This window comes from Varroa jacobsoni, unplaced genomic scaffold, assembly GCF_002532875.2.
Source record: "Varroa jacobsoni isolate VJ856 unplaced genomic scaffold, vjacob_1.0 scaffold_701, whole genome shotgun sequence".
In the NCBI taxonomy this organism is placed as follows: domain Eukaryota; kingdom Metazoa; phylum Arthropoda; class Arachnida; order Mesostigmata; family Varroidae; genus Varroa; species Varroa jacobsoni.
The window spans coordinates 47,976-66,268 of record NW_019213603.1 but is presented as its reverse complement, the minus strand read 5'-3'; the positions used below and the strand labels follow the sequence as shown (position 1 = coordinate 66,268).

At 42.4% G+C, this 18,293-nt stretch overlaps 1 protein-coding gene across 3 annotated transcripts; it reads left to right on the top strand.

The window, feature by feature from the left end:
* The first annotated feature begins 87 nt into the window (after positions 1 to 87).
* On the top strand, positions 88 to 17,942 carry LOC111262784 (uncharacterized). Of its 3 annotated transcripts, none has more exons than XM_022837326.2 (14): positions 88 to 781; positions 2,444 to 2,816; positions 2,995 to 3,203; positions 3,550 to 3,772; positions 4,390 to 5,442; positions 5,675 to 6,139; positions 6,291 to 6,477; positions 6,884 to 6,942; positions 9,355 to 9,939; positions 12,991 to 13,720; positions 13,876 to 14,354; positions 14,517 to 14,822; positions 15,246 to 15,411; positions 15,788 to 17,942. In XM_022837326.2, the coding sequence occupies exons 2-14, from the start codon at positions 2,460 to 2,462 to the stop codon at positions 16,468 to 16,470; spliced, it is 5,502 nt and encodes a 1,833-aa protein (XP_022693061.1). In that variant the 5' UTR covers positions 88 to 781; positions 2,444 to 2,459; the 3' UTR covers positions 16,471 to 17,942. The 3 variants fall into 3 exon arrangements, with proteins under 3 accessions (XP_022693061.1, XP_022693060.1, XP_086825452.1); XM_022837325.2 differs by having other exon boundaries at positions 89 to 781; positions 2,453 to 2,816; XM_086969326.1 differs by lacking the exon at positions 9,355 to 9,939 and having other exon boundaries at positions 91 to 781; positions 2,453 to 2,816.
* Positions 17,943 to 18,293: the final 351 nt, after the last annotated feature.

Below are 18,293 nucleotides of genomic sequence, written 5' to 3'. Positions count from 1 at the left end.
ATAGATTGCGTGTAATACTGCTGTTCACTGGTTTTCGCTCTCGCTATTTTCCCGTTTCCTGTCTTGTTGCTGTTGGTCCCCAACAAGAGGAGGGTAGTCAGCTCACAAGAGGTAAAGCGTTCGGTGCGTTTCGAGTGTTAGACACAATCTCAAAACGACTCTGCTGTTTGGGCGGCTGCTAGACTCTCCGCTACGGGTGTTGTTGCCAATACGCCGGCGGTTACACGTCTGGCTAGTCTTTACGTGCTGCTGCTGCTACTGCCGCCGCTGCCGCTGCCGAAAAAGAGAAGGGACCGACCGACACATCGCTAGTGACCGTGCCGTGAGACGGAACAACGGTGGCGGTGCTCTCCAGTTTGCCATTCGTCTACCACTTCAACCATCATCATCCAATAACAAGATCTATCGCAGCGACGAGAGATCTAATATACATTATATGTATACTGCCTTCACGGGGCGTTCTCCTCGGCGCGTGCATGCATTTGTGTCTATCGGGGGACTATCGTGTATTTTGTGTGTAGTCGTAGTCTATCGAACTAATTGCTGTTATTGATTTAGTGTGTTGGTCAGTCGGATTTGCACATAGTGCTACTAGTGTTGTAACTGTTGCCGTACTGCAGTGGATGCCCCCAATGTATGTCGATGTGCTACAAGCGCCGCTGCTGCTGAATGGACAAACAGACTCATAATAACAATAATAATAACAATAATGCTGTTGCGGTGTTGCTCTCTTTGACGGTCGCCACTTCGTGACATCTCCGAGTTGTTAGAATTGCAACGGGTAAGTTGCGGCTCTCATCACCTGTGGGGGGAGTCGAGGAGGTGAGGTTCATAGTATTAAATGGAGATTTACGTCATCCGCATTGGCTGATACAAATACGTTAAGACGAAGACAGCATTCAATACGATCAGTAACAATTAGAACTGTCTGACTGAATGAAAAGGTAGAATCATGTGCGATTTCCAGTCATCATGGGTAGCTGCATTTCATACACGTTTGTAAAGGACTCATAGCTAAACTCTTGTTCGCTCACCCTCCATGTATCGGCGGTACATTTTTGATATTGTTGTAAGTATTCGGAGGTTGGAAAAGGCAAGGAGAGTAGCGAATCCAAAGATACCGCCCAAACAAAAGATTCATGTTTAGCCGACTGAACGACAACTTAATTAGCTTTAAGTTAGCTAAGCGAAAGGTATCCTTAATAGAACGTTTCAGGCTTGCCATCAAAACGCTTATTAGGAATTCAGTTAATTTTATACACTTTCGTGTTTTGACATGTATCCAGCGGTCCTTATTTTAACGTACGTATTTAGAAAAATGGGTCAAATTGGGATGACTTAGAATTCGGGTATAAATGAATCTCAAAACTGTTACTTAATAAAAACGCTCATCAGTTCTACTGAACTTTTGGCGAATATCCTCTGTATTAGCTGTCGTGTTTGCTAAATAGCTTGACGGTAGATGGAAATGTGTGCCAGAAATTCGACGCCTACACCTTAAATACATCATAGATCTGCTCTGAATATCAAAATCTGTCCTGACGTGGTTTGCTAGGTTGCACTTTATCTTCCAATGGTGATGTAGGGGGGATAACGTGGTGAATACCCAGTAGAGTGTTGCGCGCAGTAGGTACGCGTGTTTCAATTTGTTGAACTGTTGCGCTTTATCCAATTTACCATTGTTCACATCTATAATAAAAAAATGTCTCGAAAAATACAATTACTTGAATGCTTAACACTAAATGCCAATGTTCTACACAGTTATTCTGAGTGAAACCAAGAAGGAAAGTTTTTTGGTTTGAATTAACTTGTAATAAAAACGTAGAAAATTATATGCATAGAAAAAATCAGAGAGTACCCCAATATGATTGTGTATATCAAATTCAAAGTTAGTTGCCAATTGCTTTTAAGAAACTTGTTTTGTTCGTATAATCCCGCCGCACAACTGTGCTTGAACTAAGTAAATATAATTGAATTAATCAGCCATAATTAGTTAAAGGAAACGTAAACACAATCTAAATGTTCAACACCAATACTCTAACGAAGAGCAAAAAGGTAAAAATTGTTTAAACATACTTTTGTTCTCAAAATGATCTATTTTTCTTCGTTAGTTATCTTTGAATGAGTCGGAATCGGTTATGACCTATTTTCAAGACATTTATTGTGCATTAAATATTAGTAAATATGCTTCTTTAAAGATCTAAGGCTAGGTGATAGATGGTATTAACGAACGGCATCTTAAAAATGGATTATGTTCGATCAGCTGAGGAAGACTGATATTTGAGCGAAGTTTTCTTGTTCCAATTTCCTCGACTGTTCAATATTTATCATACCCTATGAGTGAACTTTTAAAACAATCGACTAGGAGGATTATACAGATTAGACAGCTTAGTAATGTCTTCCCATTTCTGGTTATCTGTGTATTTCCAATTGTTGTCATGAGAAATTTCAGCTCGAGGATGTCATCTCCTCCGGACGACGGAGGAGGACTCGGTAACGATGCGAATAGCAGTCTTAACAAGAGCAACGGCACCAACAGTAATGGCCCCGCGGGGCCTGTCACAGCAGGGGCAAATGGAGCCAGCAGCGGCAACATTAGAAGCACTAACGTCACGTTATTTTCTTCATGTCGCTTCTGCGTATCTCCGGCCGCAGCAGAAGAATGTCCAGCCCTGGCCGGACAAATTGAAGCTCATGGTGGCCGGATTGACAACTACCTCACGGATATGTCGACACACGTCGTTGTATTAGATCATGATCGAGATTCAGATCTTATCCTTGAAGCGACAGATCTCTACGAGAAACCTGTTATCACTGTGTGTAATGTAGACAACAGCCTTCATTTGAGCGAACCAATTGATAATTCAGTTGTTAACCTACAAGCCAATCGAACAAAGGCATAGTGACATACATTTAGCCTATATTTGGTTAAAAAATAAAATATATATTGTTTTTGTTCATGAGTAGTACCATTGTGTTTGCTTTCTCTTCTAGCCTCGATGGGTAACGCTATCCCTGGCGGCTAATCATCTATTGCCAATGGAGGGCTTCAATCCCCAACGCCGACTCTTCCATGGCAAATTATTTTGCCCATCAGCGCTGGCTAGGAAAGATATTCACGCTCTCTGGGGGATGATCTCTTACCATGGTGGCCGGATGCAACTAAAACTTGATAACAAATGCACTCACCTACTGACAACAAGGTTAGACTCATAAAGGAATATTTTACACTTCAGCTCATAGGAAAAGCAATGTTTAAATTTTACTACCTTAATATGAAACATCCCTTTATTGTCAGTGGTACTTAAGGCTGTTGCAAGTGGCATCATAAAGTTTGGATTCCGCATCAGTTTCACATGAGTCTTACTATCTATCTTGAGAAGAATTAATAATTACCCTTTCTCTAAGCAGTGAAGACGTCACAATTATATTTCAACTGTAAAGCAAGGGATAAAAGCTAATGCAGTTCCTCTGGGGAATTTACTTTGGAAAGGTTGACATTCTCCAAATTTACGTTTGCAAATTCTGTTGTGCATTTCGGGTGTATAGACCTGGCGGTGCAAAGTACGCACGGGCTGCCAACAGTCCGTGGATAACGATTGTCACACCTGATTGGATTGTTGAGTGCGTAAATCAGCGAGAATTGAGACCTCCGGAACCATTTCATCCTACATTGTTAATAAAGACGTCGCCGATCGCAGATTCTACGACTCCACCGAAACTGACAACGACGCCTCCGCAGCAGAATTCTGCTATTCTGCCAGAAGTGAAGGTATTTTTTGTTAAGTCAAAAAAGGGTTGTAAAAATAGTCATTTCCAAAGCAGTTTCTGCTTGGACTATCGTTAAATGTGGTTTATGGTTCAAACACTGATCAGCCATTCGAAGCACTTCGATAATCAGAGATTAGCAATTATACCAATTCCATCGAAGGTATAGAATGTCGGTAAGAGATTTGACAATATCTAGCTGAGCGCCAGGGAAGAAGCAAACATTGTTTTACTGCAATTTTTTGCATATAGGGTTGGCTTTCCTGTAATACAAAGCAAAATATGTCTAATTACATAAATTCCGTCAAAGCAGCGGGTTAGACTAGCAGGATAAATTTTGTGTTAAAATATATTTTGAATAAAATCGTACTCCTGGCATGCAGAGGAGATACATGGTCTACAACTTGATCAGTACCGTGCACTTTACTAAAATTGACTAACTAAGTCAAAGCACTAAACTAAAGTTGACAAGTGCTAATTTTTCGGTAGTGGAATTCGTTTTGCAATATATTTTTTGACACTGTATTCGTATAATGTTTAAAATTCGAAGCATCTCTGCTATGTTGAGAAGTGAAAACGTGTAAACAAAAATGCGTTATTTCGTAACGTCTTTCATTTCAGCCGGAGCCTGCTACTGCACCGTCACCAATTCCATCTGCTGGGCAAATGATGAATTCAACACCACTTGGCGTGCCGCAGGTGCAGCCAATGACCCAACAGCTATCTTCTGCACCTACAGGTCAACTACAGAGTGCAGGTGGGCCCGACATAAGTGGGCAGTCTCAACCGCCGAACTCAATAGCAAATCAGATGCAGTACACTTCACAAATACAGCTGGTTAACAATCAGCAGCAAGGACAACAGATGCAAATACCGGGACAACCACAACAGCAGCCACAACAACTCCAGCAGGTTAACAGCATGGGATCCACTCAACAAATGAGTATGGCCCCACAATCTCTGGGACCAGCTGGAGGTCATGTGCAACAGGTGCAATCTGGGGGACAAATATCATTAATGTCTGGGCCAAGCGGACCCCCAGGATCGATGCAGACCGGACAGCAACCAGGTGGCGGTCCATTACAAGTATCACAAGGACAGTCCATGCAAGCAGGTCTCCAGGCAATAGCGTCGTCTGGCCCACAGGGGCAACCACCTGGTACAATGGGTAGGGTTATGCAGAGTGGTCAGATTAGCCCCGGTGGCATAAGCATGGTGAATATGCAAGGGGGACAACCGGTTAGTCAAGGTAATATGGGAGGCCAACTTGCGCAAATGCTAACGGGGGGTCAACGCATGACATCATCACCTAACGGACCGACGCAAATGGGTGTCCAGGGACAAGGTCCTCCGACAGGTCAAATGTCACCGGGTCAAGGACAGCAGGGGACGCAGGTGGTAATGATAAACCAAGGCGGCAAAATAGTGCCTATGGGACAACAGCAACAGTCCGGGCCTATAATTCCACAGCAGTCTCAGCGAATGATGTTCCAACAGGGGGCATCTCAACAGATATCTAGCCAACAGATAGGCATGCCTTCGCAACAACAAACTCCTGGTGGCGTAGGTATGCCTCCAGGAACGCAGAGTCCGCAGATGGTAAGAATGCAGCAGTGGGTCTCCAAGCCTCAAGGCCAGCAATTGAGTCCACAACAAATTCAAATGATTCGTCAGGTTAGTAGCGTATCACTAGTGAAAAAACATAAAAGGGTAGTTTTTTTTGATGATCTTTAACCCAAATTTTTGTGAAGGAAGGAAATATAGAACTTGAAGGTTTTATATCTTTCATCTCATTTTCCCTTTTATTGAAAACTGACTGTTTTTTCTTAAACAAACTATTCAGCAGCATTATAGATCATCTTATTTACATGTATGCTGATTTGATCATATATTTTCACGTTTACAGCAACGACATCGTATGGTAATAGCAGGCGGTCCTCCCGGGACAAACGGCCAGCGTTTGGTCGTAGCGACTCCTGAGCAGCTCCAGCAGATGCGGCTTAGACAACTTGGTCCTGGAGGTCCAGCTCATATGCAACAACAAGGTGCTAGTCAGCAAATGATGCCACCAACGAACCAACAGATGGTTCAGGCTCAGCAAAGTGGAGGCCAGATAGTTACAAGTGGTTCAGGGATGGTTCAGTCGCAACAGCAACAGCAACAGCAACAGCAGGTCATGCAGAGTAGCGTTGGTCAGGGTGGTCAACAAATGGTTGTTATGGCCGGGGGCCAGCAACAACCAATTCGATCGATGGGACCGCCCGCACCTGGAAAACCGCTGATTCAACAGAGGGCCCCAATCGTTATGCAACAACAACAACAACCTCAACAACAACAACAACAGCAACAACAGCCACAACAAGTGCAACAGGTTAATATCGTCATCATCATAGATGATCTTACTTCTTATGGCATATTTTTTTTAAATCATTTTTAGCCGTCTTTTAAATGTCACCAATAGCTACTCACACGCTTTAATATGTTAATTAAAATTGCCATGCGTTTATTCAACTTTTTTTTAGGGCCAGGGCGGTCAGTGGCGTTTCCCTGGCGGTCCTCCTGGAGGCCCAGGGGGTGGAATAGGTGCGTCTTGGGCTGGCCAAACAGGAGGACCTCCACAGCAGAGCACCCCGCCTCTATCGCCCGTGCAACAACAACCGCCTCAAGACATGATGCAACAACAACGACATCTGCAGCAGCAACATGATCGTAAGTTAACAACGTCTGTATGAGAGCTTAGTTGTAACATCTAAGTATATTAGAACACACGTTTCTTAATCGTCACAAAAGACTGCGAGCTCAATTGTGCATTTGAAGATATTAGTGGGTGTCACATTCTCAGTCACCTTCGTATGCTGAGTCATACAGCCCTTCTCAAGGAAAAGGTATTATTAACGAGGAGGATTAAAAGCGAAATAGGAGTTTGAAAAATATCAGAAGCCCCGACATTTACCTCTACAAACAACATAATGAGTGTGCTATTTTTTTTCTTGAAAGGCATCCGCTCCTGCTTAAGCTGCCAGACATATGTTCGTTTTCTATTCTAAATTAAATTGATGTTCTTTAAGATATCAGTGGCATACTCTAATTGGTGTCACGACCTATGAATTTACAGCTCACTATCAACAGCGAATAGAAATGCAGCGTCGCCATATACAAATGCAACAGCAACAGGTAGGTGATGCTCCAATAAGTAAACGTACACTTAATATAGAAGTGTTAATGTTAGACCACTAACTAAATAATTGCAGTTCTGGAAGCACTAGGTTATTTAAATGCTCCATTTTAAGCATCATAGAATGATAATGATTTTTTTTTCGTAGCAATTGTTCGTTTTCAAATTATTTGATGTGTGGTTCCAGTTTTACTATCCGTATGATTATTCTTTTCAAGATTACGGGCTCTAGGGGTTTCAATGGGTAATAATTGTAGTAGTTTGCAAGTCACTCATCTATCCATAAGAATCTACAGTTATCCTTCTCACTTATATTAATTGCTGCTAGTAGATTTTCTGGCTCTAATTAATGCTTAGTCTTTGCCATGATTAACTTAGAGAAGTATCAAAAACGTACTTTTGGCGTTAGCCTGTTCCATGGTTGTTGCCCGATATGATGAATGGCGATCATTTCGTAGACAATCCCGCCATTTATGTTCACTTATGTTAAAATAGCCCCGCGGCGAGGAATTCGTTGCAAATATTGCGACCATTGCCGTTTTGATATGCTCGTTTGCCTGCCTGTGTACATATCTATCGAATTTTGCTTTATAAGTAAGAAGATCTCTTCTTTAACAGAAGAAATATACCACTGAGTTTTACAATTGCAGCATTGTTGTACGACATGAAAAGGCTATGGCTTAGAGTTTAACGTTTGTAGTGACTAATACATTTTAGCGCCTTTCGATTTTCTCTAACGCAAGTTACACATATCTGCTTTTAGTATTGTTCATTTTTCATTTAAGTTTACAAATCTAATTAGACATTCTGGGTCAAACTGCCTTTTTTAAAAGTCACATTTGGAGCTCAATTCCCCTATTGCATTTCCTCCTCATGCTACAGATTCGGTTACCGCATAATCTTTGCTTTCGAAGAAAAACTAAGGTAACCTTCTTTAGTGTGTTTTGTTTTGGTTTTATACTTTTGCATACCTTCGTTTTCGGTATTTACCATACTTAGCAGTTTCGGATGACTATGGAATGATTCTGGGGTATCACAATAGAAAAATTTTGATCCGTACAAAGGATTACACTAAACGAACAATCAACTTAACTACCAGGTTATAATAATCTTTTAGGCACCAATATCGTCCTTGATTTTTAAGCACACTCTATAGTTTAGTCACACGAAGTGTATTCTACGGGGCATATACAGTGTGAGCTCTGATACTACGCAGAGTCAAAATTGTTATCTCGTGCTTTGCTGTTCTCAGGTATTTCTTCCCTAAGAGTAGTCTGAATCTCCTTTAATCATCTTAACGAACTCGTCGATGGTACCATTCGTTGGCTGTATGAAATTTTCCTTTTAAAAGGCCCTTTCCAATATTAAAGAAGTTGAAGTGTTGAGTCGCTAAGTTGCAAAACTGTTGTGTGCAGCTGCAACACCTTGGTTTAAATGATAGAAATTCCCAACTACTGCGGCCCAATTACGCATAAACTGATTCTCAAAAGCTCAAAGGAGTATAGTAAGAGAAAGATGTTCAACTATCCTCAGATGTGTGCCTAAAGTGAAAGGCATTCTTGTTTTCCATAAGCAATCATTATTTCAAATATTTACTCATTGAAGACTTTTTAGTATGTAACAATGATATGGTCATCAATAATGAGTGCAGCCACTACTTCATGTTCTGAGGTGCTCCGCTAACCTCTCAGATGTTTGATAATAGCCAGTTAGTATTATGCAAAACTAATTCAGCGGGTAACGAGCGATTTATTTGGTATACTTTGGTTTATGATAGTCTTTGCTAGTATGGATGTTATATCATAGTGCTGAACATTTCCATGAACATTGTTCTTACGATTAAAATTATAGTCGTTACCGAAATAGATGCCCAAGCTGATAAATGCGTTTATAACGATTTAGTTTCTGCATTCGAAAATTAGAAAAATATATGTTTTCATATATATACAACTGTAAAGCAGGCGTGATTCGAAAAACTGAAACGATGCAGAAGCTTAAGTGTTATTATGTAATATAAGTATTCTTTACTTTACTGTAAAGCTCTGAGGTTAAATTACGTTTGGATCTATTATCGCACGAAAGAAATAAAGATTCAATGACACACACCGTTATAATGTTTTATGTTATTATTGTAATTCAATTTCTTAGTTTACTTTTTGACATGCTAACAATCTCGATAATGTCGTTGGTTGACATGACCTTGACTGTTGCTGACATCATTGTTGTTGTGTTTTACTCTTGTTATTCTTGTTATTTTTGTTGTCACTGTTATTGCTGTCATCCGTATGAATCAACCAATCGACGATCGATTAATGATTGTTCCGTCAAACTCGTTATTTCCGTATTATTGTTGTGTGGGTGTATGTCATCATGCGCGTGTATGTGTGTAACGGTCGTGGTCTGTCTCCTAGCCGCAGCAGGTAGCTGGCGGTACTGGGGTTGCTGGGGTGACGACGGTGGTCACTTCACCGGCGGCAGGTGAAGTCGTAGTCGTCGGGGGCCAACAAGCCCAGTCACCCCTGGCATCACCGGGCGCCCCTGTCACAGCCGCGGGACAGACTCTCGCGTCGACAACCGCTACCCAAAATTCCATCACCCCAGCTTCTACCCCAACCTCCCAGAGCCCAGGTCCTGTTGTCGTCCAGCAAGCACAGCCTCCTACGTCCGCCCCTACAGCCACAACCCAGATCCCGCCCAACCCAACAACCCAACAAACCCCGACTACCCCGAGCGCTGTTACCAATCAGCTCAAACCTTCGCCGGGCCTTCAGCTACAAGGGCCGGTATCATCTACCGCCGTTGTCCAGCAAACGCAACAGCAGCAGCCACCAGGTGGCACTGGGACTGTCGGCGTCGTTGGCCTCGGCGGGCAGGTGCAGCCAGCTGCTGCGGCAGCAACAGGCCAGTTGTTGCAGCAGCAAATCCACCAGCAACAGCAGCAGCAGGGGCCGCAAGCGGGGCAAATGCAGAGTCCGCAAACCGCCAGTCAGCCTCAGGTACCCAGCTGAGTAATCGAGCCATGTAACCATCAGTTAATAAGGGGAAAGCAAGGGTAGGGCAAAATTAATGAAAAAACGGAAACAGAGCGATCTGTTTTGTAGGATTACACTACAATCGTGGTCTGTCTTTGTCGTCGTACGCTTATAAAATTGGGGCATCCCCAAACTAAAAAATTGGGTATCTTTAGTCTATTGTGGTAATAGTCTATTTTCTTGTAAATTCGATACCTTTTAATAGGGCATTTAATAAATCTAGTCGAGAGCAAAATCTGTGCACATAAAAGTTCGGTGTATTCTCGAACTATACGTTAACAGAAAGAAGATTATTTGGCGGAGCCACCTTTTGTTTCTATCCATATTGTTTGTCATGAACGTCTTCGGCAACGAAATAACTAATATACACAATTAGAAAAGAATTAGTCAACGCCAGAGAAGGCTAACCAGCTCGGCTATTAAGTATTAGTTTATCCACAACATAGGATACTATAGTGTATTAATAAAACAAAATTCCAAAAAATTAAGAAAGCTTTTCAGGCTAGTGCTAAAAACTTTTACACTGATTATGAAATTGAACGGAGTGTGAAGTAGCTTTTGTATCTCCAAATCGTGATTAAAGAAGCGCTATGAAGAACTGTAATAATTTTGCTCTTGGCTAGACTATAAGATCAGCGGTGATTTTATTTTCGGCAGAGATAATAAGGAAAAATACGCTCCTATGGAAACGCTAAAACGATCGCGAATTTTAAGCTTAGTTATGAAAGTGAACGACCTGTGAAGACAAAGGCCAGCCATGTTTGTATTTAAATGGTTTGCTGTGGTGCTGATTTGGCCTCGGATGAAGACACCTTGCTTTGCGCTATTCTATAAGCAACAAATGGTTTATATACCTGTATACTATTGCATGCGCTTAGAATAAACGTTTTCCCCGTTACGGAAATTACCTTTGCGCCTAGCATCGTGGTTTATAGTTATAAGACCGTTATAAAACTTTTGAATATATTTTATGTTAACCCTGAGATGTACCTTTCCTTGCATGACGCCAATTCAAACAAGCCACATACTTGAGACGCGCCAATCTAGGCTGGTATACCTGATATTAACTTAATCAACTGAACTGATCACTAACCAGCTAATAATACTAACATATAATACTACTATGCACTCAGATCTAAGTTGCCACGTAGCGGCAGCAGGGCAGGTATGTATATATATCTTGTGCATTTTTTGACGGTAGTGAGTGAAGTTTGAGAGTTCTTACACGGTAATAGAGAGATTTGATCTAAAGTATGCCGTTGTTGTTACTGTTGTTGTTGTTGTTGTTGCTATCGTTTGCTGCTGTTGTTTTGCTTATTGTCTTTTCTCGTTGCTGCTCTTGTCGATTTCTTTCTTTCCCATGCTGCCTCTGCTGATGCTGACACTGCTGCTGACTCTGCTGGCTGGCTGGCAACTTTCTCTCTCTGTGTGTCTCTCTTTCTCTCTCTCTGTCTCACTGTCACGCTCTGCCTCTTCCACACCATTTTGTGCCGTTCTGTCTCCATCTACCGATGTCCTGTTGGCGCACACGCGTGCGATGGTATGTGCGTGCGATCGCGGAAACCGCACACGGCAACGACTCACTTCGGCTTCGGCTCAAATGTACCTTAATCGACATAAATTTACGAAAACTAACGACAACTCGACATCTGATGGTGCTTCTCATCCATATGAATACACACCTGGTGTTTGGTGCCAATGGTTGCTTCATCGGCATTTGATTACGATTTCTTTGGATAATCCAAAATGATGACAGTCGATGGTGGCTGTTGGCGGTGTCGGCCACATGGCTGGATCTTATCAGGCGCATACGCAACTGAGTCCTTCGGGTGGCCATGGAGGTGCTGCAAGTACCCCTCCCCCCGGCCGAGTAGGCGTCGGAGTCCTTACCATGCACAGAGGAGACACAGGCACACCTCCTTTAAGTGGTGGCCCCGGAGGCCATCCAAATCATATGAGTGGCCCCCATGGTCCGCACCACGGTTCTGGCAGTGTGGTGCATCAAGGGGTTCATCATGGCCATGGGAGTTCCCATAGCCATGGCAGCGCTCACGGTGGTCCTCACGGCGGATCTCCGCATCCACATCATTCCCCGGGACAGCATCATCAGGTGATAGCACCTCGAGCAATGCCGATGTCCCCCTCCGTCGCATCAGGCATAGGAGCGTCAGCCGTGTGCGCCGCTACATCTAGCCAGATGTTACGCTCAGCTTCACCGCAGCCCCACCATCCACTTCACGCGACTCAGCATCCGCAACATCCACAAGGTCTGCTACCACACATTCATCCGCAACAACAACAACCTGGTGGCCCACAGCAACAAATCCAGACTTCACAACAGCAGTCACAGGTTCAAGGAAACCAGTTGCCCGGAAACGTGCATCCGAAGGTAGACATTCGTCATCCGTTTAGGTTCAACTGTCGTCAACAAAAGCAGCAAATATAGCTAGGGACAGCAGTAATAGCTGTTGAGGAAAATAAAACAACTGTTCTTGTGCAAGCTGTGCAAGCCAGACAGGACCCTCGTCATTCGACACTCAGTGGCATCGATGCTAATTCCCGATATTCGCGAATGCGTAGACGGATGTATTGTAGAATCACAGATAGACGGACATGTTGCATGGGGACAGAACAGAGTTATGGCACATATAGTGTAAAACAAACACCTTTGAAATAAGATTCTGCTCGGTCGGTGTTATCAAAAGGTTGTAGTAGAAATGATGTATAGCACATGTTTGGGTGCGCACCTCCTATTGGATTTGTTGCAGTACTAAAGCAAGGCAATGTACAAACACAATGCTCTTCTGAAGAAAGCTACAATAGTTGGTTTCTGATCTATAGCTCTATTGTGCGTGTTCTTAACTTAACGATGGGTGCACCCTGGGTCTGCGAAATGGCGAGTCATTAACTTGAATTACTTTATAATAAGAATAACACGGGCGTGGAAAATAACAGTCGCCTAGCGTATCCATTTTTAGATGTACATGTCACTTATGTAGCTACACTGATTTGCAGATGGCGACGCAGATGGGACCAAATGGTCAACGTATGATAATGGGGCCTCATATGCAACGAATGCCTTTGGCCCCTGGTGGACCCTCCATGGCGCAAATGCAGCTTGGACCGCCTGGAACACAAGCTCAAGTGGGCACAATTGGAGGGCCTCATATGGGTGGTCAACAGAGGTACGTTGGACCTATGGGACAGCAGATGATTGGACCACAAGGTCAAACCCCTCCGGGTGTCAAAGTTAATCCACAAACGAAAACCGCTTTAGCGAATTTACTCAATAATAGGCTTGGTGGAGGAGGACAGCAGGGTGAAATGGGACCAATGTGCCCTCAAAATGGACCGCAGCCTCCAATGGGAATGCAACCACAACCCCAAGCAGGTCTATTACAAGGCGGAATGCGATGCTATCAGCCGACGGGGCCTAGTGAGGGTCAATCAATGCAGCCAGGCCAAGCTCATTCGGGTGGGCCAGTGAGTTATCGACCGGTTGGAGCACCCTTGGTTCGAGCTGTCCGTCCCGACGGTAGCATGCATGGTCCTTTCATAGGGGCACATAGCCAACATCCGCATGCCCATGTAATCGCTCAGGAGACGCTAGTTGGCCATGAACAATCGCCCCACCTATCTGCTGACACGTGCTTCCTCGGCTGCGTCTTTTACTTTTTGCTTCATCACTCGACTGAGTTCAACGCTGAGCACATCAGTATAGCAAAGGGTGTGTGTGAGGAAAAAGGTATGTTTCATTCATTACGGCCACTATTTTTATTATCTATCTAGATATGCAATATCTAATCGCAGAATAAGCTAATCTACTATTGTGCGCCCTTGCTATCATTGTCCACGTCGTATAGTGACTTAATACTGGTTTTTACTATGGTCTTCTATAAGGCGGTACTGTGGCTGAAATGTATAGCCTGGAAGTGACACATGTTGTCTGTACGCATCAAAATCAGCTTGGTGTGGAGCGAGCACTTCGGGACGGCAAGCGTTGTATCACTGTATATTGGATCAATGACTGCGTACTGCAAGGCAAGATGGCCCCTCCATGGCAAGCACTGCACCTGCCAGCTGCGTTTGGGCCACGAGAGCAGCCTTGCGCGCAACACATCATATCGTCGACTGGCTTCAGCGGCGAAGAACGGTTGCGTATCCGTACGATGATTAATAAAGTAGGTGCCAAGTACTCGGCGTGTATGACGCGAGAAAATTCATTACTAATTGTCAAATCTCGTCGTTGGGCTGAAAGCGGTGAAAAATTGAAAAAGGCCCATGAGTGGAACATGGCGTGCGTCAGTGCGCAATGGCTCAGCGATGTAATGCTGGGGCACTATGAGGCTGTCAGAATGCCAATGTCACCTAAGTACCAGGTACGTTTAATGCGACAAAATTCTCAGCTTGTTATTGTTACTCAAATAACAGTTTTTACCAGTTGTTAATGCTATCATCGAACCTTTCAGAATAAAGCAAAAGGCAAATGTTGACACAAGAGGTAACAGACGAATGTTCATGGTTCTATGTTTAATTTTCAGGTGAGTGAAATGGACATACCCTTTCTTCGCATCGACTACGGAATAGCGCAAGCCCTTTTGATGGCATGGAAGGTGCCTATCAAGATATCGGAAGATCAATGGAGGAGCTTCTCTGAGTCAGATCTCTACCATCGCGTACAGAAACGAAAGCTAGAAATCGCCGAGGAAGAAGAGGTGATTCGCAAGAAGAAACCCGCAAACGATGAAAATTGTGTCACTGTAACTAACCCGAATCCACCGTCCGAGGGCCAGAAGCCACTAGTCTTGTTCTCGGGAATTCAAGATCCGGAACCCCTCAAGAAGATGGTGCGTATATATATAGTTTTTAACCTTTATTACTACGTTCGTTCATGGCTACATCTGAGCAAAATGTGGTCGACATCGCCGATTTTTTGTGCTCAAAAACTTCATCAATAATACACGAAAGGTGAGAGTGCGTTAAGCTGCTTGAAGACCAAAGTATGTCAAAGCTTGTCGACTGCATTCATAAATGAACTTGGTGAACCAGTAGCGAATGACAGGATACCTATTATGCTGCTTTCGAATACGTTGCTTACTGTTAAAGTTCTTAATCAGTTGAAGTGCTGATGTAGTGTTCATACATAAAAAATTCCGCAGTGATTTAAGTAGTAAGTACAATAGATTTTTTAGATGTTCAATGTTGCAAGCAAAATGTTAATTATGGTTTCATTCGTGCTAACGTATGTAAGCTTTGTTCCCTTGGTGCAGATCCTCCAACTAGGTGGTCAAATCGCTAAGAATGCCAAGGAAGCAACGCATTTGGTATTAGCAAAATTCTCGCGCACTATCAAGGTGATGTGTGCGGTTAATCATGTCAAGCATATTTGTTGCCCCGAGTGGGTACACGAGTCACATAGAGCTAATACTTTCCTTGGTGAGTATCCTATATTTATCTAAAGAATAGCATCCTCTAAATATATACATATGTAGGTAAAATCTAAAATAATGACTTTGTTTTTTTCTTACTTTATTATTTATTATATTATATTGTCTATTGCTTGTGCCGGCCATTGTATATATTTTCAGTCATCACAAAAGTTTTACGATGTTTATATTTAGTTAGTCGTTATTGTTTGTATTTGTATATTTGTTTTTATTACAGAAAATTAGAACAGTAATGGCACTAAATAAAATTCACAGTTTTTTTTGTCCTAATTATAAAAGTAATAGCTAGATACATAGTTCACTAGGTTCTTATCTGTTTTTCTTTGCCTGTTACTGCGCTAATCTCTAATCTCCATTATTTTTAGACCCCACCGAATATTGGCTGCAGGATTCTGATGCTGAAAAGCAATTTGGCTTCAGCTTGCGCTATATCCATATGCAGAGACAACGAAATGCTCCTCCGCCTCTCAAAGGCTACGTGTTCTACGTCACACCAGGATGCTTACCGACGATACCCGTCCTGAAAGAGGTTGTGGAAGCGGCTGGTGGCAGTATGTTCCTCAACAAGCGACCTACCCTCAAGCATATCAATCAGTTTAACAACAACAACAACTACAGCAACAATAATAATAATCACAGCAGTAATACAAATAACAGCAACAACAACAGCGTTGGTAGCAACAACAATAGTATGAATAGTACCTGCACTGGAAACAGTGCAAATAATAACGGCAGCAACAAGGACAATAGTGAGTTAACAACAGCAACTACGACAACAGTCTCAACGACGACGACGACAACAACGACAACTAACAACTCGGCAGGAGCCGGTGTGACGACGCCGACGACGAACGTTAATGGCGGCCTACCCCCTGCCAATGACGGCGCCTCCAGTAAATTCATATGTGTTACGTGCGAGGACGATCTGTACATGTGCAAAGAACTTCTGGACAGGGGCGTGCGGCTGTACAATGTCGAGGTGATTTTAACAAGCATATTGCGGCAAAAGGTTGAACTTGACGAGTACGTCCTCGATTGTTGCATTTGAAAAAACATGACTGCAGAAATGTGAACGAGAGGAACTTGTAGAGATACAAAGTCAAAGCTGCTCTTTCAAGTTTTTGATTGAATATTGGACCACACATGAGCTGATCTGCCTGTGCCAGCTACTCGAGCCAACTAAATAGTACATTAGATTTATTATTACACGAAAAAAGAACTACTGTCGTGGGTCTAGGCGATATAAAAAAAATGCGAAAAAATCTATAGATTCCGGTGCGTGCTGCGCGTTTAGGCTCGCCCAAGCATCGAACGCGCACGCAATGTATATTAAAATAGTAGAATTTATATATATATATATATATATATATATGCAATTGATTGGTTGTAAACAACAGCGCGACTTGCGAAACAATGGAACTATGTACGATCACGTTGAGGATTCATAAGTGAAAGATCTAGGTAGTGTGTGCAATGAAAAGGAAGTATCCAAGGAAGAACAAGTAGAACTAAACCCGTTCGAGGATTTAACTGACGATAGTGATGCCAACTAGAATATGTGAGAGGGAAACATCGTTGTGGATTTTCATCGTCCATCAGATGTTAAATAGTGAAAGGTAATTCTAGAGTCCCGTAAGTCGATATACACGTGTGATTGTGTATACTACGCTGGTGTACCGGACGATCCTTACATGACAGAGTAAGCATATTTTCCTCATAGGGCATTAGCAAAATAAGGGAAAACGACACACCTTTGTATCGTGTCATACTGACATTGCATAGAAGCAAAATCACACTTTTCAATCACAAGTGACGCAGAGAAGAATTCGCAGTCCTTCAGTTTTGGCTTTCGTTAGTTTGTCATTTTACAGGAAGATTAAGAGAGACGGTAGCTCATAAATCTGTATAAATTGAGTCGTTGTAGTCACTGTAGTTTAGGTTGAAGATTTTGTGGAAAACTGTTTCGTAGCTGAAATTATCAATTTTTGACTGAATCATATCGTTTTCACTATTTGCGTACGACTTGCGTATATTTTTTATACAATGATGTACACTATTGAATTTTTTCATCAGTTCAATCCTCTCGCCACCTCACCTCTTCGTATGGAGACTATCTCCAGTCATCAGCAAATTATACGTGTGCACAGCTTGAACTTCATATGCGCAGCGTTAATGCCATGTAATTATAACAATAGACAAATTTATTAAATCAGACACATGTAACACGTTATTTAATAGACGAGAAACTGCAACAGAGCTTACAACTAAAATACTATTAGATGTGTGATCTAAAAACTGATACTTGTTGTCAAGGTAGTTTCGTAGATTTACATCGATAGTACTGCATCGGCATCGATGCGGACGGCGTGTTCTGTTACTTTGACAAGTACCGAGTATGCGAGAAAAAAAAGAAAAATTACGACTAAATGCAGTACCGATCTCACTCATTTGTCCATGTAAATGATATTACAATTCTATTATGATTATATAGACTTAATTATTTTACCGTTGTAATCTGAATTGTCGAGTATTGTTTGTATGTTCAATGCTATATCACTATTACTGCTGATATTATATCGCGATGTAATATAAAGACGTTAGAAATGGGAAAAAGATGAAATATGAAATGTAAATAACCGTGTAAATTGTCGTAATTAGAGCTGGACCATTAACGAGAGGACCAGCTGGATATATAGTAGGTAATTACAGGGAAGGGAAACTACCTGGGTAAGAAAGGGGATAGGTTTATCCTATAGGGTTTTTCTGCAAATCAAGAACCTGAGAACCTTTTTAGTAAGAACTCTGTCGAAGAACATGGCCAACAGGGTCATCGTTGGACATGTCCGAACCGGGTAGATTTGCGGTGTCAAA